The 26,872-nt window shown below is 40.7% G+C and overlaps 1 protein-coding gene and 1 long non-coding RNA gene across 6 annotated transcripts; one reads left to right on the forward strand and one right to left on the reverse strand.

The window, feature by feature from the left end:
- Positions 1-20,184, reverse strand: DHRS9 (dehydrogenase/reductase 9). 5 transcript variants are annotated; one of them, XM_069577289.1, is made up of 8 exons: positions 19,942-20,152; positions 10,129-10,202; positions 9,825-9,877; positions 9,222-9,327; positions 6,590-6,961; positions 5,125-5,383; positions 3,095-3,258; positions 1-667 (listed from the first exon to the last, which is right to left on the reverse strand). In XM_069577289.1, exons 2-8 carry the CDS (start codon positions 10,145-10,147, stop codon positions 444-446), a joined length of 1,197 nt encoding a protein of 398 aa, XP_069433390.1. In that variant the 5' UTR covers positions 10,148-10,202; positions 19,942-20,152; the 3' UTR covers positions 1-443. The 5 variants fall into 5 exon arrangements, with proteins under 5 accessions (XP_069433390.1, XP_069433393.1, XP_069433395.1 ...); XM_069577292.1 differs by lacking the exon at positions 9,825-9,877 and having other exon boundaries at positions 19,942-20,148; XM_069577294.1 differs by lacking the exon at positions 9,825-9,877 and having other exon boundaries at positions 10,129-10,337; positions 19,942-20,082.
- Positions 19,732-25,360, forward strand: LOC138433898 (uncharacterized). The gene is made up of 3 exons (XR_011254503.1): positions 19,732-20,070; positions 22,802-22,900; positions 25,043-25,360. It is a non-coding gene; the product is annotated as an uncharacterized lncRNA (long non-coding RNA).
- Positions 25,361-26,872: the final 1,512 nt, after the last annotated feature.

The raw sequence follows: 26,872 nt of genomic DNA on the forward strand, positions 1-26,872 counted from the left end.
TTCCAGTCCTTCAGAATCTTATTCTCAGCAAGATAGTACATCCAATCCCCCTTTAAGAAATTATTTTACTTATCTCTTAACATTTTGATCAGAAACAAATATTTAACATTCAGGAGTCACTTTAAGTGATATGGATTATAAGCATGGGACAGGCACGGGTGAAAAATCATTTTGGATGGGAAAGCCTGTCCACTTTCCATACATTATAACCAGCAGGCAAAGACTAAATATCGGGCAGGTGCCATCCCTGCCCATCTTCTCAAGAAAAATTTAAGGAGGGACCCTGGGACCTCAAAGGTGATGGTGGCAGCCCATCTTTTTTACCAAAAGGAGTTTGATCTAAATGAGTCCAGTTTGGATTAGGTAAAGAATGAGACTGAGGAGATGTGTCCTAGAAATCAGCCAATTTCACAGCCTGGGGCAGGTATTTGTCATCAGCTGAGTCATACTGCCTTGGGATTAGCCAGCTCTACTTTCTGTTTCAACAATAAAAAGTCTTGCAAAACTGCTGGCATGTGAGACAGAGGGATCCAGAAAGTTTTGGCATCTTTTCCAGCAGCATAACGGGTTTTAGGGAAGATACTTGTGAGAGCATGGTCCATGCACTCCACCACCTGGGACAGATCCACATTCACAAAGGATGCGGTGCCTTTCAATTTTTCTAGGCCTGTAAAAAAAAAGAGACAGAAGCACATTTACCCTGTGGAAGAAGGGGAGTAGGGGAGTGTGAAGCTAGGTTGCAAAGGGGAGGACGCAGTGAGGGAATTTATTTTGAATTTGCCATTATAACTGGGTCCGCTTGTGGTGGGTTTTTATCTATTCCTCAGAAAAGGAAGCAGCAGTGATTTCTTTAGATTGTTGGCTCTCAGACTTGAGTGAGCAGCAGAATCTCCTAGAGAGCTTGTTCGAAGCCAGAACCCAGGAAGTTAGTAGTTTGTATAAACATGGTGGTAGTAGTATAAACATAGTACTTCTTAAAACAAATTTGATATAGGAAATGTGTGTGCACGTGCTTGTGCATGTATCTGTGCACTAATATAGCTCGTGCCTCTATAATTCAGTGAATGAAGAGAGACTCATCCACTAAAGCCCTGACTCAGGAAGCTAAAGGTATCCTGGTTCTCAGCAAATGAATTGTTTGAGTAATGAGCCAAGATAGCTTTAAAGAGGCAGTGACTGGTGATGGCTTGAAGCATTCCTCCTAAGCTCTTAAAACATATTTTAAATTGTGTATCCTCAAGGGAAAATCTACTGTGTTAAATCTTTTGACTTCAGCTCCCAGTAGCCACAAGCTGTTCCAAGAGCCTAACTGAGGTTAGCTCAGAAGTCTTAAGTCTATTTTAAACTCCTACGACTCCAGTCTGGGAAACGAAGCAAAGTGAGTTTAAATTTGTGGTCTGCTTTGGATCTGTGAGTCTTGCTGATCTCAAAGTCTTGGCTTGGAGAACTCTAATAAGAGCAACCAGGACAAAATCGGGCTCTAAGCCTTTCGTAATTCTGAGAAAGGACCCCTGACCCAGAGGCCAAGTCAAAAAAATTTGAGATAGAAGTTGATGATATATTCTCAGGCATCTAGAAAATATCAATTTCAACATCAAACAGGGAAAGCTCTTTTCAATGAGGGATTTTGTTCTCGAACTTAGAGGCTTCGGAGTCGGTGAGTGAGCAACAGCATTTAGTGGCAGTGGTCGTAACCTGATATGTAGTGACGTGTCAGCACTGCGAGGTTTGTCAAACCAGACGTTCTAGTTGACATATATGTACCTGTATGCATGTGTCTATGTGTGTGAGTGTGTGTGTGTGCAGTGGGGTAGTTGCAAAAGTCAGTCATTCTCCCCCAGTAGATGTGACTAGGCTTGGCTCCACCTTGAATACTCCTGGTCTCGAACCTTGGCACAGCTGGCTGTCTTACCTAAGCCCGCCAAAGAAGAGGCAGGATCACAGCTGGGGTTAGGGTGACACCAGGCCAGGTGGAGCTCCTGGCTCAAAGCAGGAGCTTAGTAAGTGTTTGAGGACTAGTGAGTAAATGTTAATAGGGCCGGGAAGACTGATATGGAGGCAAGAGCCCCGATACAGGAAGTTCCAGTAGTTCCTCAAAGCCTCATTCCCATTACAGTGCATGGCACAGGATAGATGGCCAAGTCAGGCCATCTGGGTTCAAATCCAGCTCTTCCACTTACTAGCTGTGCTACTTTGGGCAAGTTACATCCCTGTGCCTCTGCTTCTGTAAAATCCAGAGGGTTTGTTTGGGTGTTTTAAATGAAAGAGTTTGTGTAAAGTGCTTAGAATGGTGACAAGTATATAGTGAATGTTTACTATGTGTTAGTCATTGTTATCTAACCTTTATGATTATTCCTCCAGCCTTGACTCAGTCTGACTTACCTTATTTCTTCTTCCATCTCCACTGCCATGCATTCCTGCTGCGGAAAGCTTCCACCCAAATATTAATAATTTCTTCCTGTTTAGGTCATGTTCAAACCTGACCTTTCCTATAAAGGTTTCTTAGCCAGAAATGCTTTGATCCTGTGCTGAATTTCTCGAGCAGTTAGAGGCTGTACTATCTAGCACTCCTTTTAGGCTGTTGGGTTGTGTCTCAGAAATAAAGGATTGAGTTTCTTGCATGTTGTAAATCTCAGTGTTCAGAGTCATCTGGTTACTTTCTGTTGTGACCTGGATTGTAAGTTAGTCAGAGTCTGAGTCTTTGAATGAGTGGTAGGTGATCACCAAAAAGAGGTGGTTTGTGTAGATGTAATGACCATGGGCTCCAGTCCAGGCATTGCTCTGAGGAGCTGTATAAACTTGGGTAGGGCATTTCCCCTTTCCAAGCCTCTGCTTGCTGCTATAGTTCTTTTGAGGAATAAATGATACAATTCATAAGTATTTAGTATAGAACTTACCACTTAGTAAATGCTCAGTAAGTGTTTATAAACACGAGCAAGAGATGACACTAATTAATAGGGACTCCTGATCTATATTTGAGATCTCTACTGGTGTATTACCATGATAACCTTATTTTTTCCTTTCTGTTCGAGTCTCTTTCAAGCTGTCTAGGACAATGAACCCCATAGGACCCTGGGTCCACCCCAAAGCTCACTTTTCTTGATGTAGCTTTCTCCATATTGTTGTTTGATGTCTGGAGACAGATGCTTCCAAATGGCAAGTTTTTTTTCAGCAGCCTTTTCTGGATCTGACAAATTGGTTTTGAACAATCCTGGTTCAATGCAAGCGACATGCACACCAAAAGCTTTCATGTCCCTCCTGTGAAAAGAGCCAGTTGAAGACATTTAATTCAGGCTTATTTGAATAATGTTTGCTTATAAATATTTTCATGGAATCACAGAATGGTGTGCCCAGGAAAGAGCATCGTATTCTACCATCTCAGTTTGCAGATGAGGAACTGAACTATGGGATGGATCATCTTCCACATTCCAGACTGGCTACTATGCAGTGTACATGTGGGACACATCTGAATAGCACAGCAAAGTCTTTGAAAGTGAACAAACATTGGGAACAAACCACAGAAGTTTGGTTGGAAGTTGTGACCTGAACACAAGCTGGTCAATTATCTGCTAAAAACAACAATAACAACAGAAACCTATCAACATTCTCCCCAGAATTTAATAAGACTCATAGTTTCATGCTGTACCAAGTGTGTTTAGCAAGGCTGAAGTAACACAGATGTTGGAATTATCAAAGTCTTTAACGTGCTTGTTACAGACATGCTCCAAGAGAGAGACACTCCTGAAGTAAATGGGAATTTAGAAAGCTTCAGAAAAGATAAAGAAGAACCAAGTGAAAATTTTACACTTGAAAAATGCATTAACCAAAATAAAATATTTACTGGCTAGACTCATTAGTAAAATGAAGAAGATGAAGGAAAGTCAATGAATTTGAAGATAGATCACTAGAAATTTCCTAATTTGAACAGCAGAGAGAATAATGATTGACAAAGTGAACAGAACCATAGGAATCTGTGGGACAAAATCAAAAGGTCTAATATTTGTGTTAGAATCCCAGAAGGAAGAGAAAGAGTGGATTGTAGATAAAAAATGTTTGGAGAAACAATGGCTGAAACCTCCTCAGATATGTGAAAAGGCATAAAGCTACAGATTGGAGAAGCCCAGTGAACCTCAGACATCATAAACCCAAAGAGTGAACCTCAGACATCATAAACCAAAAGAAACTAATGCCTGGGGCACTGAATTGAAGGATTTATTAAATTGGTCCTTTAATGGTTTTATGTTCTGGAGTTCTCTGGTGACCCATAGCAAAAAGAGGTAGTCAGTGCTTTCTTGTGGTAGCAAAATCTTCACATTAGATTAGCAAGCTTGTGTGTGTGCGTGTGTGTGTGTGTGTGTGTGTGTGAGTCACTCAGTCTTGTCCGACTCTTTGCCACCCCACGGACTATAGCTCGCCAGGCTCCTCTGTTTATGGGATTCTCCAGGCAAGAATAATAGAGTGGGTTGCCGTTCCCTTCTCCAGGGTAGCAAGCTTCTAAGTTTTATTTGGAAATAGAAGCATCAGAGGAAAGCTGTCTTTCTTGTCCTTAGGGTAGAGGTGGGACGGTTACCATTCTCTCAGCTATAGTGTGTGAAATTTGAGTCCAGAGCTTGCAACAAGCGGGAAAAAATGTTGCATCACTAAGTCATTACTTTATCAGATAATTTTCTACTGAGGGTTTTAAATAAGATATCACTGTTGTGTCTGCATCTGACAGTAATACCAACAGAGAGACCTGATTTAGTTCCTCTCTGTGATTCCCTAACTATTAAACAAGCTAATCTGTTGAATACAAATTTGCCACCACTATTCACATATGCATTAATGCAAAAAGGAGAAAATACTTTAAAAGATTTAGGTTCAAATCCTATTCTACCACTTGACAGCTGGGTGACCTTGGGGGAGTTATCTCATCTTTCTTAGCTTCAGTGGTATCATTTATATTTTATTTCTCACTTTTTAAATTTTTTTTCCTTATTTTTTGCTTCAAACCCTTGTGTCAAGGGCTGACTTTCAGTATCATAAATTGGGAATAGTTTAAAGCACTAAATAGAGTGTCTGGTTGATAAATGTTCAGTGAGTGTTAGTGGTTATTATTTGCTAAGATGCCCATGTTTGCTTTACCTTAAGCTGTCATTGAAGCCTTCTACTGCATATTTAGATGGAGAATAGCCCCCTCCACCAAATGCAAGCCGACCCCCAATGCTGGAGACATTGACAATTCTCCCTCGAGCCTTTTTGACCAAGGGAAGCATGTTTAACGTGACACTGATGAGTCCAAACAGGTTCACTTCAACAGGTTCTCTGTAGTCCTCGACCGTCAGCCAGTCGTTGGGTGCCAGCACACCAAGAATGCCAGCGTTGTTGATCAGACCCCAGAGACCTAGAACAGAGCGGAAGGGAAGGAGGTGCGGTACAAGGTGACATTTATATAGGCATCCTTGATGGAAATACAGCTCTGCCTTATCTGATGGTGCCATTTCCTCCTTCCGGTCACATTCCTTCCTGCTTTGAATACTTGCAGTTTGGGGAAGTGATAGTACAGTGGGTGGGAGGTTAAACTGAAACGGCTGAAGTTTTGTTACTGGAAACCAACCTCACAATTTTTCTGTTTCTGCTTAGAATGGCAAACACTATCTGAGTGAGACTTTTTCATCTCAGATGTGAGGAGATTGCTCTATTTTTCCTATCATGCTGGATGGCATAGCCAGAGAAAACTTATGAACTGTTTTTATAGACAAAGAACAACATCGATCTATTTCACATTTATTTTTTTGGTAAAAATCCAATCATTCACCTGTCTTATTTTATGATGGGAAACATTTAACATTGTTCAAAGTGTTTGGCATTCAAGCATTAAAATATTATTTGGAGCCTTATCAAACCACTGCTTTTGAGGTTCAGAGTCTCAACTATATGATGAAGATGTGATAAAGAAAAATCATATCTGTTTGTTTTTTCCTTTGTGGATTCAAATATCTTCATCCATGAGAGTATTTCAAACTTCATTCAAGGAAATAAAACAAAAAGTCTTCTAGTTCAGAATGCTCCTATCTTTGCAGAATCTAATGCAGAATGAGGTCCGATGACTCCTTATTCTACCACGACTGCCTAAGACGCATTTGCTCAGGTCGCCAGACTATTTTCTTCCTTTCCCAGTGACATTGTGTGAGCTCTGGAACCATTTTGCAGTCAGAAGATGGTCCTGGATATCCAGATGGCAATTCAAGGGTTGCCCTCAGGATCTACTGTAGCTTTTGGCCCCAAGTTTGCTATGTAAGTGGCTAGAGTAGCACTTCACAGAAAAAGACCAGTTAGCACAATCATCTCAGTTCTAAATTCACCCATGTGAACATTTGAGAAGATAACATGGGCTGTGTCTCTTATGCATGTAGAGACTGTGCAATGTAGAAATATTCAGGGCTAGCCTAAACTTTCTCCCATCTTCTCCAGTACACAACTGGTATTTAGCAGACATTTTTTTTGGGGGGGGGGAGGAAAGACCATTTAAAATCAGACTATTTACTTTCATTTAGCTTTGCTTACTTCTCAACACCCCCTCCATTCCCCTCATTTTCACATCACTCACCTTTCTCCCCAACTTGGTTTTTCACCCACTGGGCAGCCCTCTTGACATTTTCTGGGTCAGTTACATCCAGAAGCACGGTATGAAGCCTCTCTGAAGTTTCTGCCTTTAAAGCTGTTGATCCTGATTCAGTCAGACAGGCAGCAATTACATGAAATCCTTTCTTATCAAAAGTTCTGGCTGCCAAGTTTCCAAAGCCAGTATCACATCCAGTGATGAAAATGTACTTATCAGTGATATTTGTGATCTTTAGCTGTCTTTTATAATTCCACAGAAAACCACAAAGGATCAGAAGGGCTAAGAGCCAAAAGAGCATTTTTTTCCTGTTGTATGACAAGGACACTTCTTTCTTGAACAATAAAATAAGATGGCGTCCTGAGTGTTCAAAATTAGAAAGAAAATTCAAATTAGAACCATTAGGGCATAATAACCCAGAGTGATGAACTTGAGATATCTTAATGCATTTGGATGGATACATAGATGGTTAAAAATACAATAACTCTTGTTTGGTTGGGAAGATGGCCATTTAAGTGTTAAACTACACCTATCGTATGTGCGTGTGTGTGCTCAGTTGTGTCTGACTCTTTGTGACCCGCATGGACTGCTTTTCTCTGGGCTCCTCTGTCCATGGGATTCTCCAGGCAAAAACACTGGAGTGGGTTGCCATTTCTTCCTCTAAAGGATCTTTCCGACTTAGGCATCAAACCTGTGTCTCCTGCATTGCAGGCAGATTCTTTACCACTAAGCCACAAGGGTTTCCCAAGTGGCAGAGAAAGTAACTGGCAAAATTGACATGGGTCATTGGGTTGATTTTACTTTTTTTCTCTCTCTATATATGCAAATATTTCATTGCTTAATAAGGAATATGAACATAAACACAGGTAGAATGAAACACACACACTCATGCACACAGACACACAACTCTATTTCTGTTATTTTACAAGGAATAGATTGTTTCAGATAAAAATAGTTCAATATATCTTCACTTATCGTGGAAAATTTGGACTCTGCTTTCATCTTTTTTTCCTGCTGAAAGATCTATAGCTAAAGAAGGAAAAAATGGGTAATAAAAATAAGTCAGAGGTAAAAGGAAGGTTTGTGCAAACCAGTTGGTTCTTGTGGTATAGCTGTGACTATTTCTAAAGCAGTCAGGTTTTTAGACTATTGTGACTTAAAAATTTGGTATAGTTTTTCCAAATCTTCCCTCTGTAGGAATTATTGATTTGTTGCAAGTCGATGTCTATGTAGCAAGATTTCCCCTTTTCAAATAAATAAATACATTTAAAATATATAATTTTGAGGGGTGGAGTGGTGTAACTGACTCTTGCAAAATTTCATATTTAGACATTTTAAGGAAATTTCATGTTTATACATTCAATTAGTATAGCATTTTGCTCAAGCCTAGGTCTTGATAAAAAATTGTTGAATAACTAAAAGTTGACTATATTCACCAAATGGATTCTGTAACCTTTGTGGTAATCCAAACTCCCAAGGGAATTATGTGAAAAATGCAGATATTCATGGGGTTTAATGTGCCCTAGAGCTGAGAGTCAGAGAAGGCAATGGCACCCCACTCCAGTACTCTTGCCTGGAAAATCCCATGGATAGAGGAGCCTGGTGGGCTGTAGTCCATGGGGTTGTAAAGAGTCAGACACGACTGAACGACTTCACTTTCACTTTTCACTTTCATGCACTGGAGAAGGAAATGGCAACCCACTCCAGTGTTCTTGCCTAGAGAATCCCAGGGATGAGGGAGCCTGGTGGCTGCTGTCTATGGGGTCACACAGAGTCGGACACGACTGAAGTAACTTAGCAGCAGCAGCAGCAGCAGAGCTGCGAGTGGAAACTCTGTGTTGTAGGGTTTTGCTGCTGGCAAGCAGGCCTGAGGGAGCAATAGTGAAACAATGGCTTACTTCCATAAAGCGTTCTGCCTTTCACTTTTGCATATAGGTCTCACTAGATCCTCTTCGTAGCCTTTTCAGTTAGAAAGGGCTCATTACTTGCCTCATTTCATAGGATAATTAATATGCCAGTTAATAAATGTAAAAGGAAAATTGGAATTAGCAAATCATCATGTGGCAGCTGACAAAGTAACAGCTGTCCCAGGCAATTCTAAGCTAGTGGGCGGAATTCCGATGAGAAACAGCAACTACAGAATCTCAAAGAATCTCTGCACGAGGCTCGTAACAAGCAAGAGGAGAGCAACAGTAATCTCACAGTGGAGAAATCTCACGGATACCACTTGAACCAAGTGAGAAAAGTGAACGCTACGGAGGCGACGAAATGCAGAGGAGTAGCTGGACATGGAGTACTTCTCTCTCCATGGGTGCATCAGGGATGTATCTTCAGATCCAAGGATCTCACAGAGCGCCAGCTGAGAGCTGGCAGGAGTGCCTGACCACCGGAAAGGCATATGGATCCACACAAAACTCAGTAAGAGGAAGGAAGGAAGGAAGGGAAAATTAGGAGAGTGAGTAGGACTGGATCTGCACTCAGGGGGTGAAGGAGCTAAAGCAGGGGTGAGATTCCCACACCAGAGCAATAGTTTGGGACAGAGAGGAGGCATTTGAGGCTGTTGGAGAGTGAATCAATTGATCTGTGACATTCTGAATGGAGCAGAGAACCACAGCCCTACCTGTCCAGGACACAGGTCCCTCTGTACGCGCAGTCGCTGGGAGCTGGACCGTTGGGATTAGAGAGCAATTCCGAAGTGAGGACTGCTGGTGACTGCAGGAGATGGCCTGAAGGGATGTGAGGGAGGCGATCTCGGTGGGAGTGCCCTTGAAGGAGAGCTGGGCAGCCACGGAGGCAGGGCCCTACTGCTGAAGCATGTGCAGGGGGTGGAGCCACCACTGTAGCCTCTCTCTCTCCCCACAGGCCAGAGCCAGCAGCTGACCAGTAGAGCAAGACCCCAGAGATGGTGGTCCTTGGGGGGCCTGATGCACCAAACAACAGAGAAAGATCAAAGCCAGGAGGGCCCTTTGAGCACCTGCTTCACCAAGCAACAAAGAAGGACCAGCTAGGGAAGTCCTTTGAATGCCAGCTTCCAGAGGCTAGAAAAAGACTCTACGTCTGTGCTAAATTGCTTCAGTTATGTCCCACTCTGTGCGACCCTGTGAACTGCACCCTGCCAAACTCCTCTGTCCATGGGATTCTCCAAGCAAAAATATTGGAATGGGTTGCCATGCCTCCTCCTGGGGGCTCTTCCCAGCCCAAGGATCAAACCCATGTCTCTTACGTCTCCTGCATTAGCAGATGGGTTCTTTATCACTAGCACCACCTGGGAAGCCCCTGAAAAAGAGTCAAATAGCACTTTATCTCCTATGCCCATGGCCACCGGCTTCCCTACACTTTTGGCCCCGCCAGGTTCCCCACACTCTGAACGGCCATGCCACCTCCATGCCCAGTCCTCGCTGGTGCAGAGCTGCCAGAGGCTAGAAGGCAAAAGCCTCACTAGTGCCGTGCCTCCTGCTCCTGTGGCCGCCGCCTCCCCTGCATGTGCGGTGCTGCCAGGGTCCCCACAATTCAAGCAGCTGCGATACCTCCACTCTTGGTCCTCATTGGGGCAGGCCCAAGTCCTCCAGGGCAGCCTCAGGAGTGGACTCCCATGGATAACCTGCATGCAGTGGTGAGGATAAAACCCCAATTGAGCTCCAGGGGCAGAGTGGCTAAGGAAGAGGATTGAAAATCTCTCCACCAGCTGTACAAGCTGCAGATTAAATCCACACAACCAACTAGGTAGACTCTGTGCCTATGGAATATACAAAAGGACAAGAAGAGAAAGAAAAAAAGAAAAAAACACATAAAAGAAAAAACCCTAGCTCTGGCAACTGTGGACATTGGAGGCAAGTACACATAGGAGTAGAGGCTATGTCCAAAGAACAGTGCAGTGTAGGAGGGCTTCCTAGGAGGTGGAGGTGGAGCTACTGCTCTCTATATACATTTTTTTTCTTTTTTTTCCCCTTTCCCCTCTTTTCCCCTCTCTCCCCCCTTTCCCCGTTTATATCCTTTTAATCTTTTCCCCCTTTTTTCTTTTTCATATATTTCTCATTTTCTTCCTTTTTTCATTCTCTTTTTTCTCTCTTCCTTTTGTAAATGTGTGAGTTTCTTTGAGTGCTCTTGGCAATTGAGTGTTGTTTTCACCATTAGTCTTGAGGTTTTGTCTTCTGTGCTGTGATCCCTGTGAAGTCTTGCTGCTACAGTAAGGGAAGGAACCAACAGCAGACTATTGGAGGCAGAAAAATGGGTAAGTGATCTGGAAGACAGAATGGTGGAAAGAATTGAAGCAGAGCAGAATAAAGAAAAATGGGGAAAGACAGAATGGTGGAAAGAACTGAAGCAGAGCAGAATAAAGAAAAAAAAAGGAAGAAATGAGGACGGTCTCAGAGACCTCTGGAACAACATTAAGCACAATAACATATGAATTATAAGGATCCCAGAAGAAGGCGGGGAACAAAGGCATGAGAAAATATTTGAGGAGGTAATAGTCAAAAATATCCTTAACTTGGGGAAGGAAATAACCATCCAAATCCAGGAAGCCCAGAGTCCAATACAGGATAAACCCAAGGAGAAATACACAAAGACACATATTAATCAAACTAATGAAAATTAAACACAAAGAACAAATATGAAAAGCAGCAAGGGAAAAGCAGCAAATAATACACAAGGGGATTCTCATAAGGCTAACAGCTAATCTTTCAACAGAAACTCTGGCCAGAAGGAAGTGACAAGGTATACTTAAAGAGATGAAAGAAACAAAATTACAACAAAGATTACTCTATCTAGTAAGGATCTCATTCAGATTCAAAGGAGAATTCAAAAGCTTTACGGATAAGCAAAAAAAAAAAAAAAAAGATAAGAGAATTCAGCGTCACCAAACCAGCTTCACAACAAATGCTAAAGAAACTTCTCTAAGTTGGAAACACAAGAGGAAGAAAAGACCTACAAAAACAAACCCAAAAGAATAAAGTAAATAGTAATAGGATCATTAATTAATTAGTGTTAGTCGCTCAGTCGTGTCCAACTCTTTGTGACCCCATGAACTGTAGCCCACTAGACTCCTCTGTCCATGGAATTCCTCAGGCAAGAATATTGGAGTGGATAGCCATTTTCTTCTCCAGGGGCTCTTCCTGACCCAGAGATTGAATCTAGGTCTCCTGCATTGCAGGCAGATTCTTTACTGTCTGAGCCACCAGGGAAGCCCCATACATATCATATATATCAATAATTATGTTAAACGTAAATTGACTAAATGCTCCAATTAAAAGATACAATGGATACAAAAACAAGACCCTTATATATGCTGTCTACAAGAGACCCACCTCAGACCTAGGGACACACAGACTCAAAGTGAGGAGCTGGAAAAAGATATTCCATGCAAATGGAAATCAAAAGAAAGCAGGATAACCATAGTCTTATTGGATAAATAGACTTTAAAATAAAGACTGTTATAAGAGACAAGGAAGGACACTACATGATGATCCAGGAATCAATCCAAGAAGAAGATATAAAAATTGTAAATTATATGCATCTAACATAGGAGCACCTCAATACTATGGCAAATGCTAATAACTATTAAAGGGTAAATTGACAGTAACACAATAATAGTGCAGGTCTTTAATACTCTATTAATACCAACAGACAGATCTACCAGACAGAAAATTAATAAGAAAACACAAGCCTTAAATGATACATTATATCAGTTGGACCTAACCGATATTTATAGGGCTTTTTATGCAAAAACAGCAGCTTTCACTTTTTCTCAAGTGCACATGGAACTTTCTCCAAGATAGAGCACATTTTGGGTCACAAATCAAGCCTTGGTAAATTTTAAAAAATTGAAATCATTTCAATCATCTTTTCCAACCACAACACTACAAGACTAGATATCAGCTACAGGGGAAAAAAACTACCAAGAACACAAACACATGGAGGCTAAACAATACACTTCTGAATAACCAACGTATTACTGAAGAAGTAAAAAAAGAAATCCAGGTATACTTAGAAACAAATGACAATGAAAACAACAACAACTCAAAACCGACAGGAGGCACTAGAAGTAGAGCTAAGTGGAAAGCTTATACCAATACAAACCTCCCTTAAGAATCAAGAAAAACATTGAATAAGCAACCTAACTTTACACCTAAAGCAACTAGAAAAAGAACAAAAAACCCTAAACTTTGTATAAGGGAAGAAATCATAAAGATCAGAGCTGAAATAAATGAAGGAGACAATAGCAACTTTTGATCCTGTACCGGAAAATCATTTTTTCTTTTGTCAAAAAGAACATTTTTAGGTTGACAAGTGAAATTTGAGTAAGCTCTGTAGATCTGATAAACAATAAATATTACATGAATATCAAATTCTCAGTTTTGATCACTTCTATGATTATGTAGAAAATGTCCTACTTTTTAGGAAATACACATGGAAGTATTTAAGGATTAAGTAGCACCATGTCTCCAACTTACTCTTAAATGGTTTAGGAAATAATAAAAATATGTATATAAACAAACATTAAGAATATGTACATTCTCTAAAGAGAGAATAAGAATGTAAGTGTGGTACAATGTCAATATCTGGGGATTCTGAGTTGTGCTATTCTTTCAACTTTTCCATAAATTTGAAATTAATTCAAACCAAAAAGTTCAAAATTAGGCAAAGGAAAATGATTTTTTTTTTTTTTAATGAGAAAAGTGTTCATTTGACTGCTTTGAGTTCCATGCACAGGATAGGTGAGAAGTTTCATATCCAGAACTTCAGAGTCTAGTGACCTTGGACACCAAGTTTTCTGCCTTCTTCTCTTTGCGAAGTTCACCTTCATAACCACTGGAGGAAAGCAAAAACTCAGACCAAATCAGTCAGACTCCCTCTCCCTCCTCATCTTATCCATCTCCCCCCTCAACTTCCTCCTTCCCTAGCCAAACCAATTTTTCCCGGGTGACAAGCAAACAGAGAGGAGGTTTCAGTTGTTAGGGATGGGCTCACATTAAAATGTGTTGTCCTCATTAGTTACTCCTTTGGGCTGAGGGTTATTTCAGATGCTGGTGTCCCAGCCTGCAGCCTGAATCCAAGGACTGACAGGCTTGACCTAGAGCTTTGCAAAGTCTGCCCTTCCCCCAAAGATTACCATGCAAAAATACTGCTTCTTCTTCAGTCCCTAAGGCTCACACACCTCTAGGTCATTGGACCAAGTCAGCCACAAACCAACACATACCTTTGTCCTCTAATTTTAGCCAAGATGCCACCTTTGAGTAATAACCCTCGGTCAGTCAGAGTTGCTGAGAACATGACCTGTACACAGAAGCTGATTGATGGTTGATTGGTTCACTGACCACTGGGAAGTAAATGAGTAACAGCAACTCACAGGGCCGCATCAGCCTTATTCTGCCAGCTGTGGTCACCTCCATATGGGTCCTTGGTGCCAGCAATTCAGTCAGGGCATTGACTTTGGTTGCTTGGGTTGTTGGCATCTCTGTGTGTTTTCCAATTTATCTCACAGCATTTATTGGAAATTGTATTTCCAATTTATCTCCCTGCTTAGTAGGCGTACAAATCTCTCAGCAAGAAGTGCCTAGGTCTGCAGGGTCCCTCTAGCACCCAGGGACTGTAAGCTTATTGACTCATCAAGGCCAAGAACAGAGTAAGAGAAAGCAGATCTTCAACCCCTATAGCTCAATGCATGAGGTGGGGTGCAGTTCTGAGCGTACGTCCTCTGAACAGGTCATGGAGTGTTTTCTTCAGCCAAAATCAACACTAGCCAATTTGCCAGTAAAAATTTAGAAAGCAAGGACCAAGGTCACACACACACACACACATACACAAGAGACATTAAATCAGGGTTTAGGTGCTGAAGCCTTGGAATCAGGCAGATCAAGTTTCAGGTTCAGTTCCTCTACCATCAGAGGGCCTTTAGGTGAATTGTTATATTACTTTCATTTCCATTTTCTATCTGTAAAATAGAGATAACTTCTACCTTGAAGAGTGTTGTTATTTAGTCGCTAAGTCTTATCCAACTCCTCATGACTGTATGAACGACTGTATGAACTATAGCCCGCCAGGCTCTTCTGTCCATGGGATTCTCCAGGCAAGAATACTGAAGTGGGTTGCCGTTTCTTCCTCCAAGGGATCTTCCAGACCTAGGAATTGGACTCATGTCTCCTGCCTATTCTGCACTGGCAGATAGATTCTTTACCACTGAGCCACCGGGGAAGCCCGCCTTGAAGAGTACCTGGTGAAATGAAATGATGGGCACACAGGAAGAGCCTTGTCATGTGGCAGGATTGGCTGCTGTATGCATTGCTCAAGTCTTAGCATGGGGTTCTCAGCCTCAGTGTTTTTGCAGTTTTGGTCAGATAATTCTTTACCATGGGGGGGTCTCTCCTGTGTATTACAGGATGTTTAGCACCACCCTGGCCTCTGACACTTAGATGCCAGTAGTCCTCTTCCCCAGTTGTGACAACCAAAAATGTCTCCAGACATTGCCAGATGTTCCCCTAGGAATAAAATTCCTCCCAGTAGAGAACTGCTGGTCTAGTGTTTCCTTGTCTTGGAGGTCCAGAACGGTACAGTATTCAGAACTGCTGGAAACTGCTGAAAACCCAGACTGGAAATTCAGTCTTTGTTTCCTTAGTAGTGATATATTGATGAAAGTTTATATTTTTTATGGTCTTACCAGAAAATTTTTATTATTTATAAATACTGGATGGCATCATCAGCTCAATGGACATGAGTCTGAGGAAACTCCTGGAGATAGTGAAGGACAGGGAGAGACAGACATGACTTAGCGATTGAACAACAATAAATTCATAGCCTGCTGCAGTAAGCATTAATATCTATGATTTTAAAAAGTTTCCTAGGAACCTTGCTGGTGGTCTAGTGGTTAAGAATTTGCCTTTAAATGCAGGACACTCAGGTTCAATCGCTGTTTGGGGAACTAAGATACCACATGCTGTGTGGAGCAACTAAGCCCATGGGCTGCAACTACTGAGCTTGTGTACTTGAGTCCCCTCAATACAACTGGAGAGTTTGTGCATCGCACCACAGGGATCTCACATGCTGCAACTAAGAGCCGAGGCAGCCAAATAAATAAAATAAATGAATATACATATTTTGAAAATTGCCTTTTTGTCATCAGGAGGATAGGAGGCAGTGAGCAAAGCCAAATCTATGTATGTTACCATTTGTGAATTTAGAAATTACTAAATGAGCACTCACAGAATTTATGAGGCCTAAATTCCAGCTGAGCCTTTTGAGTTTGGACCACTATGAACTCCTCTGGGGTGCCCTTCAGATGAGTACCACTGACTACAGAATTCAAAGAATGATCTGAGAAAGCCATGGTCCTTGGGATTCCCAGTTGACCAAGCCAGGTAGGAATGATAGTTACTCTGTGATCTATTGAGTGGCTCAGCTGGTAAAGAATCTGCCTGCAGTGTGGGAGACCTGGGTTCGATCCCTGGATTGGGAAGATCCCCTGGAGAAGGGAAAGGCTACCTACTCCCGCATTTGGCCTGGAGAATTCCATGGACTGTATAGTCCATGGGGTTGCAAAGAGTTGGACACGACTGAGTGAATTTCACTTCACTTCACCACAGTCTAGGCCCTCTGCTAAGATCTAGAAATATTTATCTCATTCAAACCTTACAGTAAAATTATCTCTGTTTTATGGATGAGGAAACAAATTCAGAAATGCATGTTAATGGGCTCAAGATAGAATTGTGTTGTTTCAGGCCACTCAGTCCCAACATCCATCCTTTAATTGTCTGCTCCACCGTTACGGGGATTCCCACTCAACTCTGGGAGTCTGGACTGTGTGTACACTTCTCTATACCACCATGCCTAATGATACTTGATACTAAGTAAATACATGTAGAAGGAAAGAAGAAAGAAAGAGAAGAAAGTTTCACTTGAGCACCAGGCGTCTAGCGATAACTGGATTGGTTTTTGAGCCCTTTGAATCATCAGGGCATCCTCTTCTCCTTCTCCTGCGTGTCATCAGATAGTCACACTTCCCATTTAGATAACTTTGAACATTACTGAAAAAAGTTCCTATAAAATTTATCTCATTAAATTATCAAAATACTTCTTCGAGCTAAGTAGGGTTAGTGTCAGACATAAGATCATTTGCCAGAGAGTGGCTAGAACTAAAAATTTCATCTCTGAGCTCCTAAACTGTGTTAAAAAAAAAAAAAAAAGACAGAGAGAGAAAGAAAAGTGGAACTAGAAAGAGATGAACACATTATTAATCAATAGGAAAAATTAAAATATATTATCAAAATTCTCCATGACGCCACAAAGACTCAAAAAAGGAGAACTAGGTTTCTCTTTGATCTGTATTTGAAGGGCTGAAGAGTAACCGCTTGTTTGCAGCTATTGGAAAATATTACAACTCAATTGCTGTCCTTGTCCACTTCTGCTTCTTTTAATTTTCTCTTCCTGGGTTTCTCTTCTTGGTTAAAATATCTAAAATAAGATCCTTTGATTTCACTTCTCTTATTCATCTTCCTCCACCCTTTAAAAATAAATGAGAGATTCTTAAAAAAAATAAGATAAAAAATAATGTCTCCATGTTTCAGAGTCATTATGAGGTATACTTTATATAAGAGAGGTAGAGTTCTATGTAGTTACTTCCTCCCAAACAGTTGGTTTTATTTCCACAAACCTTCACAAAGAGAAAGCAATACTGAATCTAGTCAATCACACTGTCTGTTAGGGTATTTATTGAATCTTTATTTTTATTTTTTTCAATTTGATGCAAGTGTGACCTGAGGTGAATTAACAATTAAGCTTTTTAAATCAAAATACATCAAATAGAGAACATTTGCCAAAAAGCTTTCTAAATATTTTCCTTCTGAGTTTCTCTTGCACAAGCTTTCTTAAGGTTGACAGCAGTCTCATTGGACATGTATGTCCCTTGTCCATTTAAATCTTGTAAACCTGGGACTTCTCTGGTAGCCCAGTGGTTAGGAGTCTACCTTGCAATGCAGGAGACGTGGGTTCAATTCCTGGTCATGGAACTAAGATCCCACATACTGCAGAACGATTAAGCCCACATTGTGCAACAATTGAGCCCGTACACCACAACCAGTCAATAGGAAAATGAAAATATGTTATCAAAATTCCCACCACTCCACAAAGATGCAAAGGAAATAAGAAAAGAACTAGTTTTCTCTTTTATCTGCACACAAAGTCCAAACACCACAATGAAAGACCCTGCATGATGCAATCAAAATCCCACAAATTGAAACTGACTTGACACAGCCACATAAATAAATAAATATTATAAACCTGGTTAACTGACACCAGACTCATTTTTATTTTTATCTGTTCATTGAACCAAGAAATTCTGTCACTATTTAACCTAACTGGCCATTCTGAGATTTTTGTGACACATTTCTTTAAGAAAAATGACATTTGTGCCTAATGATACAAACTAAGCATATGACTAATGAATGATATTTTTTTGTGAAGAAAGTCTTCATGTTGGTCACCCAGAAATCTAAAAAAATTTTAAATGGAGCCAAGGGATCTCACCTAAAATAGTCTTACATGAGCATCAGATTAAAATAATAATAATGATTATGGTGTCCCAATGAGATCGTTGAGGTGATATTCATCCTTGTAAGTTCCCTCAGACAGTGTAATGAAGAAGCTCCTTCGTTAGTTACATTCCCCTTGAATCCTGCTTCTTGCAGGAGGGAGGTAACCCTCAGGACCCAGTGTGCCTTGTGTAATGGGACACTGAAGTGTGTGTGTGGGGGGGGAGTGCCTCTTTTGCAGGCTCTTTCAGTCTCCTAGATAGCCTGGAGGTGTGCCAGCCCCCTCTTTTGTAGGGAAGACCTGATGAGTTTATGTTTTGCATTTTTAGTTCTAAGGAAAAAACCTATCTCCGATTTTCTTTTGATTTCTCTCAAAACTTTAAAATTATAATTCATCAAATCATCTGCAATAATACTTAATATTCTCAGTCTTTTCTAGGTTTATTATTTTGCCAGTATGCTTTCTGATATTATTGGCAGGTTAAGAATTATTGCTAAAGCCATGATTACCTTATTTATGTTGCTGAGTAAGCACTGTTAACTGGAAGACATGATATGTTAAATGTTATTATAGCTTACAGTTATGCAAAGCTTCAAAGAAGCTTGCAATACAGAGAGAATGTTATGCAGAGTTGCAGAAAGTGTGTTCAAATCTTCAGTATATTTCTTTTCATCTCAGTTATCTTTGAGCAGTTTTTAATGGCAACACCTTGAGAAAGTGACATTCAATTTAAGAGTTTTAAATCCAGTTCCCATTATTTTCCATTTGATATATGAAATAATAAATTTTCCTTGAATTCAGATATTGAACTTTGTTCTAAATATTGGGGACACTTTTCAAATATCACAAATAAAGCAAAGATGATACAGCATTTAATTCTCATTTTATGCAGCTTCTAGCCAAGGATATTTTTAGGGCATCTACTAAGCTAAATAAAGCACAGTCCTTACCCTGGAACTAAGAGTATAGCAGGTCATTTCAGAACTCTTTGTTCAAACTTAAATTGAATTTTAATTTAAAAATGTGTTTTTAAAAAAACTTTTCCCTCAACTGTTAAAAATCAATCCATTGAGAAAGACCACACCACCGCTTGGATCATAAAGCCTTTAACAAGGATTGCCCTTGAAGCCACTAAACTGACTTCCTCCCTCTGTTATTTGTATGTTGGAAGTTTCAGGTAAAATTTCAACCCCTGAATAATAAAACAGAGTGAATATCTGAAGCAGACTTATTGTCATCCCAGTGTCCAGGAATCAAATGTGCATTGAGGAATATCCCTGCTGTCTCCTGGACTAAACAGCATCTTTCTCACTCAGCTTAGTGTGTGTGTGTATATTTGCCTAAATTGCCCTCTGAAAGTGTTGGTAAAGCAGGTAGACAAACAGATCTGACCTGCAGTTGGTAGCAAATCTGTTGTTCCAACCAGGAACTCAGCTGAGATTCCCACTCTTTTTAGAGCTCATCCCCACTCCAGTTTCCAATTAATTATAACATTCATAGATGGTGTCAAATAGGTACAGAAAGATGAACTAGAGGGAGATCTAATTGTAACTCTAGGGTGACAAAGAACATTCAAAGAGAAACCTGGGGAAGGAAGTTCAAGGCAGGGTTTCCGGTGGCATTGAGCTTTTTTCTGTGATGATATGAACCCAGTGGCCATCACAGCCTTCTAACATATCATTAAAAAAAAATAGCAACTGCTGACCACAGCATGAAAGACAACTTGATTTATTATGTAAGAGTGAGGAAAATCAAGACAGTTTGAAGACTGACATGAGAAATGAAGGAGTGAGTGACAGAACTCCATCAACGGTTACCTTATTTAAGATGAACTGGGACACAGAAGCTGTTGTGACCTTGCTGGGCTGCTTGTAATCTGCCTGATCTGGCCGCTGTGCTGGGGGAAGGAAGGATTGTGTCACCCTGACCTCGCAGATCCTCTTAAGGTAGAGATGCCTGGGCTTCCGTCAAGCTCAAAGTACTTAAGTGTGTGAGGAGTCCGCAGGTTCCCTCCTCGCTCTGTGAGTCACTGTGACTCGAGCTGATGACTAAATTTGTCTTCTTCAGATGGAGGAAGCCAAGAAGCTCTGGGTCATGTGTTTCCAAAGGAATCTGCAGTATCTTTAGCAAATAAAATATAGTAGCTTTTAGAAGGGACTTAAAAATGATCAGTGACACCTTTTTCATTGTGAGTACTGAAACAATTAACATGGAGACATTTTGTAAATTGCCTGATACATTGTTTCAATTATTTAACTTTTGAGTTATGATGATTGTTCATGATCTCTAGTTATTTTTTTCATCCTGTTAATAGTGCCCCTTCCTTTCTAAGAGACTAGGTAGGGGAATCAGTCCCTGATGGTTCTTTTTACCACCTAAAAAAACACCCTGATAAGCAAGAAGATCAAAACTAGTGTAATGAGAGAGTGGACTTATAAGTCTTAATTTGTATCTTAAGGTACGACAAGGAGATACTGACCCTGGTGGCTCAGATGGCAAAATGTCTGCCTACAATGTGGGAGGCCTGGGTTCAATCCCTGGGTCGGGAAGATCCCCTGGAGAAGGAAATGGCAACCCACTCCAGTATTCTTGCCTAGAAAATCCCATGGATGGAGGAGCCTGGCCATGGGGTAGCAAAGAGTCAGACACGACTGAATAATTTCACTTTCACTTTCAAGGAGATACTGAGACCACTGGGAATGGGAAAGGATGCCCCTTCTTTCCCAGCATTGGTCTATTTTAGGAACGATCACAACTGACCTGGCATATCCTGAAATGCAGTGGGAAGTGCCGAGGCTGCAGGTGCTAATATGTACCACCATCTCCTCTCCCCTGCCCCCGAAGCTGACCACCTATATCTTAGGCACACAGGCTGGTACAAACGCCTCTGATTGTTTAGTTTCCGTCCCTTTACATACTACTTTATTGCTACATGTGTCAGATTCCCCAAGCTTCTGTGTTCCTTCTTTGAAAAGGGCAGTTTCTTGTGATTGGGCTGGGTGGATGAATGAACTTACTTGTCTAGGTTGAGTCTAGATAACTGCTATCACTCTTCAGATTACACAGGGACCTTTTTTCTCCAAACGAACAAAACATTAAGTCTGAAATTTACTTAGGTAAAGGTTTGCCATCACTTCATGGCAAATAGACGGGGAAACAATGGAAACAGTGAGAGACTATATTGGGGGACTCCAAAATAACTGTAGATGGTGACTGCAGCCATCTTGGCTTGCTCCTTGGAAGAAAAGATATGACCAACCTAGACAGGATATTAAAAGCAGAGACATGACTTTGCCAACAAAGGTCAGTCTAGTCAAAGCTATGGTTTTTCCAGTAGTCACGTATGGATGTGAGAGTTGGACTCATAAAGAAAGCTGAGCACCAAAGAACTGATGGTTTTGAACTGTGGTGTTGGAGAAGATTCTTGAGAATCCCTTGGAGTGCAAGGAGATCCAGCCAATCAATCTTAAAGGAAATCAGTCCTGAATATTCATTGGAAGACTTATGCTGAAGCTGAAACTCCAGTTCATTGGCCACCTGATGTGAAGAACTGACTCACTGGAAAAGACCCTGATGCTGGGAGTAAGATTGAAAGCAGGAGGAGAGGGGGATGACAGAGGATGAGATGGCTGGATGGCATCACTGACACAATGGACATGAGTTTGAGTAAGCTCTGGGAGTTGGTGATGGACAGGGAAGCCTGGCGTGCTGCAGTCCATGGGGTCGCAAAGAGTTGGACACAACTGAGTGGCTGAACTGAACTGAAAGATTTAGAGTGTCCAAAATGTCCAAATATAGTTCTTCCCCTTTGACATTCCGTAAGTCAGAGTAGGCCTTAAATTGGAAACTTTTTTGAGAGATAGTACATTGGCTTACATCCACATGAAGAAAGATACAACCAATTAACATTTGACCCTTGATGCAAGCAAGTTACTGTTACTGAGAGGTGGAGACAGCCATAGGCACCTGGGTGGTAATGAGGTAGAGACTCAAGAAGGACCAAGAAAACACTAGTAGTGGGTTTTACTGGCTCAGTCATCTTGTTTAGTGCAGCCCCATTTTAAAAACTTTCCAAATAGACTTTTAAAGCAATCAGATGTTTTGACTGATTTGCATGTAATGAAGCAGAATTCTGGACATGTGTCTGGATTCCTCAATTCCAGTGGACCCAATTTAGGAGTTCAGCTTCTGTAGCATTGGCACCAGGGTTGGAACACTTGCTTCCTCTGTCAAATGATCCTATTTAGGTGTTCAGTTAAAGGGATCATTTATTAGCAGTATGTTATCTGGACCAGCAACATATCTGCATCAAGTTCACTTAAGTGCTAAACTTTCTTTCATTCTCATTCCTTAATAAGGCTATGAGGGTGTTTCTTTCGTTCAGAACTCTCCTTATGTTAGATTTCTGGTCGTCAAAGGTGATATAAAAAATCCGGAGCCAAGTTGCCATTCTATTTTCTTTCCAATTTCCTTTTAAAAAATGAAGATTGCACTGTGAACTTCATTCAAGTGTAAATGTCAATGTTGATAATTGGGATATAATTATATGGGGGTAAAGCTAGATACTGCCATAGAAAAAACACTAAACATATGACTCTCCTTTTTCTTCTAAATGTGTATGTCCTCTGTATTTCCCTCTGATTTCTGCCCAAGGATGCCTTCTCTACTCTTTTCCAGACACCAAAACACAAGGAGACTATCCAGACCTGAGGCTGTCTCAAGTGATATCCATCAGGCTCATTGTCCCTGCACTGTGCTGGGGTGTCCAAGCCACAGGTAATCCTGAAATGGGAATCAAATGGAGAAAATGACTAATCCCAGTGCTGTGGGCTATAGCAGAACAAATTCCTACAGTATGGCTGGCGTCACTCTTGTAAGAGCTGTCAGAGGGGCAAGGCTGTTCGTGGAGTTTGTGTGTTGACCAACTTCTTCCTGAATAATAATATAGTCTTCTCTCCAAGGTCATTCTAGCAGAGTGTGTTTCTCTGAATAACTATGAATTGAATTTATGGCTTCCTAGTTTAAAAAGTACGCTTTGAAATTTCTACCTCCTCCCTTTGTCAACAGATTCGTAGTTTCACTGTATAGGTTCCCCTTACTCAACAATGCTTCTGACACAGCTTTCAAAAAAGGCTGTAGTGGTTCACCTGTCCACCAGCAAGGGATGAACTCCCAGCAAGGGAATTAATGCCGAGGAGCTTAATTCCAAATGTTGTTCATAAAGCATAGCTAGGCTTGGTCAAAACCAGGACCTCTGTTTTTCATCTGGCATTTCCTGACTGTCCCAACAATAAGATGAAGCTGGGGTAATCATTTGTTTCCCTACACTGTCGGATCCTTAGGTATAATAATAATAAGGGACAGAGTCATGGGTACATTTGGTAGATTCTTTGAAAAAAGATTCTTATTTGCAGAACACATCATTTCGACTGAAACAAGAGGTCTTTGTTTGAAACGTGGGGTGAGGAGTATTATATTGGTGAGTTTTGTCCTTCAAGAGCAAGAGAAGATGGGCGAGAATGGAGGGAAAGGAACAGAAGAACTGGGGATTCCCAGCAACACAGAGACTTGAGGGAAATAGCATAGAGGTTTAGTAAGAAAAATGTGGCTCTCACAGACGGTAGGAAGTGGTTACTCCTTTTGGTATGACCAACACATGTAGAGCATTACATTGTTTTTATTCCCTGGCTTAAGAATGATCCTCTTACTAAGTTTACTGGTTTCTTCCTATCCAAGACAACTTCCTTTTCCCAGAATCTTAACTGAGATGATAAAGAATCAAATGAAATCAAGAGCAGATGCTTCATAAATCCTATTGTGTAATATGCAAGTACCATCCAGTAGGAAAGAACTCACTAGGAACCAGGAAATGGAGAAGAGGTAAAGACAGCCTTCAGCAGTTAGAGATAACTGGACTCAAACCCTGTTTTAAGGTCTTCTGGAATGTTTGTTCTGTGCCAGCCTGTGTTAGGCTCATGAGGTGCAAGGATGACTGAGTAGGGCCTTTCCTATTGAGGAATCACTCATCATTCATTGGTTAATTGTGGATTAAGGAAGCTCATAGAGCTTCTTCTTCTTCTTGAATGCCCCTTGCTGGCTCCCAACATGTGACCCTCATCTGTGACTATTTTTCATTCCTTGAGACTGTTTTAGATTGTCAGAGAAAGGGTGAGTTCATCCCTTGCTGGTGGACATGTGAACTACTACAGCCTTTTTTGAAAGCTGTCTGGAAACATTTATTAAAGTAAAAAATATGAATTACTTTTTGAGCCAGCAGTCCCAGTCCTGGGAATCCATTCTATAAAAACAAAGCCAGTATGAACTTATGAACAAGATGTGGCAACAAGATCCAGGAACAAAGTGGTGGCCACTAAGAGTGGGATGGCTAAGTAAACTGGGGTAGATATGTAAATGGAATATTATTTTGAAGCCGTGAAATATAACAAATTATGGCTCTGCCATTTGGCGCAGAAGGTTTCCCTTGACCTCCTTTTTGTAAGGCAGACAGGAATCTCTATATGCATGTACATAAAGATATTTAAGTGAACAGGGAGAAAATATGGAGGGATATGCCCTGGGTTGTTACTATTGGTCACTTGTAGATGGGTGGTGTAGGTGAATCAACAATGGGATAAAGCAAGAGAGAAAGGAAAAGATTTTGTTGTTGTTGTTGTGTTGAATGACTTGTGGGAATTCTCTGGGACTGAACCCAGGCCCTTTGCAGTGAAAGCTCAGTGTCCTGACCACTGGACCTCCAGGGAAAGATATTTTTAAAAGACTGGACTGAAAATGATTTGACTCAACACAGTGCTAACTAAGATAAAGTCCTGTCATACTGTTAGGGGACACACACGGACTGAAGCCTCCCACCCTGGCCAGGCCCTTTCGTAACCATTTACATGAGTTGCTTTATGACAGGAGATCCTGGTAAGGGAATACAGAACTAATAAGCCACCACCAACCGGAAGAGTTCGGGAAAGGTCGAAAGGAGACACCGCGTGTCCGTCCACTTCCCAGAATCCCTCTCGCTAGCATCCGTTTTGGCTGAGCCATGCGTGCACCACCAGGAAAGACTCTGAAGTAGAATGATTGGCCAAAGACCACCCAGAAACTAATCCCATCACCATAAAACCCGAGACTGCGAGCCATGTGGCGGAGCAGTTCTCCTGGGTTCCCTCACCCTACTGCTCTCCACCCGGGTGCCCTTTCCCAATAAAGTCTCTTGCTTTGTCAGCACATGTTTCTCCTCGGACAATTCTTTTCTGAGTGTTAGACAAGAGCCCGCTCCTGGGGCCCTGAAGGGAGGCCTCCCCCTTCCTACAACAATATGTCTACTCCCCCCCGCAAAACCAAACATCAAAACCAAAAAAAAAAAAAACACACAAAAACCCTGATTCTTATAGAGCCTTTACATCCAATTACCAATTTATAGGCAATATAGAGAAAAGAGGAAACAGTCAAACTATATCCGGGGGGCTATAATCAATAAACCAATGATGGACTCCTAAGGGCAAACAACTTGATTTATTCAATAAAAATAAATCACACATGAAACAATGGAGAAGGAATCTACTGATGAAAGGAGATTTAAAAGATATAACCATCTGTAGTATGCAGGCCTTATTTGTATCCTGAAGGAACACAGTTTAAAACAACAATAAATCCATTTATGGCAATTTTTATGGACCAGTTGGAAATTTAAATAATGGATAGTTGACTATGGTAAATAGTTTTTATTAATTTTGCAGATATGGTATGGTATTAGAGTTATCAATAAAGGAGCCCATATCATTTATGTTAATTACTGAATTTTAATGGATGAAATAATATGATATCTGGGAGTTGTTTCAAAATACCATGGAAGGAGTGAATGAGGGTGTGGCCGGGCCAGTAGTTGTAAGTTGATGGTGGAGTGAGTGATGGGCACGTGGGCCTTCAGGACACTACTTTGTCTACTTTTATGTATGTTTGAAATATCCCTTTATAAAAAGTTGAAAACATGATATAACCACGTTTTGTTATTTATATAGAGTTTTTTGGCAAATTTTTAAATTAAGAAAATTAAAAAGCAAGACTTACTTTGAGATATATAACATATCTCTTTTATCAGTGTTTCCATGAATTAAAGTTCAAAACTGAAATAAAGCATTGCAGAAAACGGGACCATACTGAGATTAGCTTCTGGTCTTATAACCTGTGCCTGAGATGAATATCTTGTTAAGAACAGACTGCCCACCTATTGGAAAGCATAGTTTAGTTGTAGGCTTTTTACATTCTAAATGTGATTTCAAATTTTCTCTGCTCCTTTGTCATAATGTTAAAAAGTAGGATACCTCATTACTATTTTACAAAATGCATCAAAAGCTTTCCCTATAATGGAATTGAGCCTGTATTTGCTAGCCAACAGCACCCAATGTCAATTCAAATGTTTTTGATATTAATCAAGGAAATCAATCTGGCCTCATGTATTTCTTATCCAAAATGCTTTCCCAGCTGTTATGGGAAATACAAATATTAATAATATGGAACACAAACTTGACCATCAACAAGTTTGCGATGTCTGGAACAATCATTGTTTTTAAACATAAATATCTTTATCATCTAGATGCATTTGGATTCATTTAGTTTGCAATATATATTGACACCATTACATTGACTGAAATCTGTGAAATGTTTGCTAGCCTTTCTGCTTTTCTGAATATAATGTTCATGTCCCGCTTGAATGCAATGAAGTAAACCTGGCATTTT

This window comes from Ovis canadensis, chromosome 2 (assembly GCF_042477335.2).
Source record: "Ovis canadensis isolate MfBH-ARS-UI-01 breed Bighorn chromosome 2, ARS-UI_OviCan_v2, whole genome shotgun sequence".
NCBI lineage: Eukaryota > Metazoa > Chordata > Mammalia > Artiodactyla > Bovidae > Ovis > Ovis canadensis.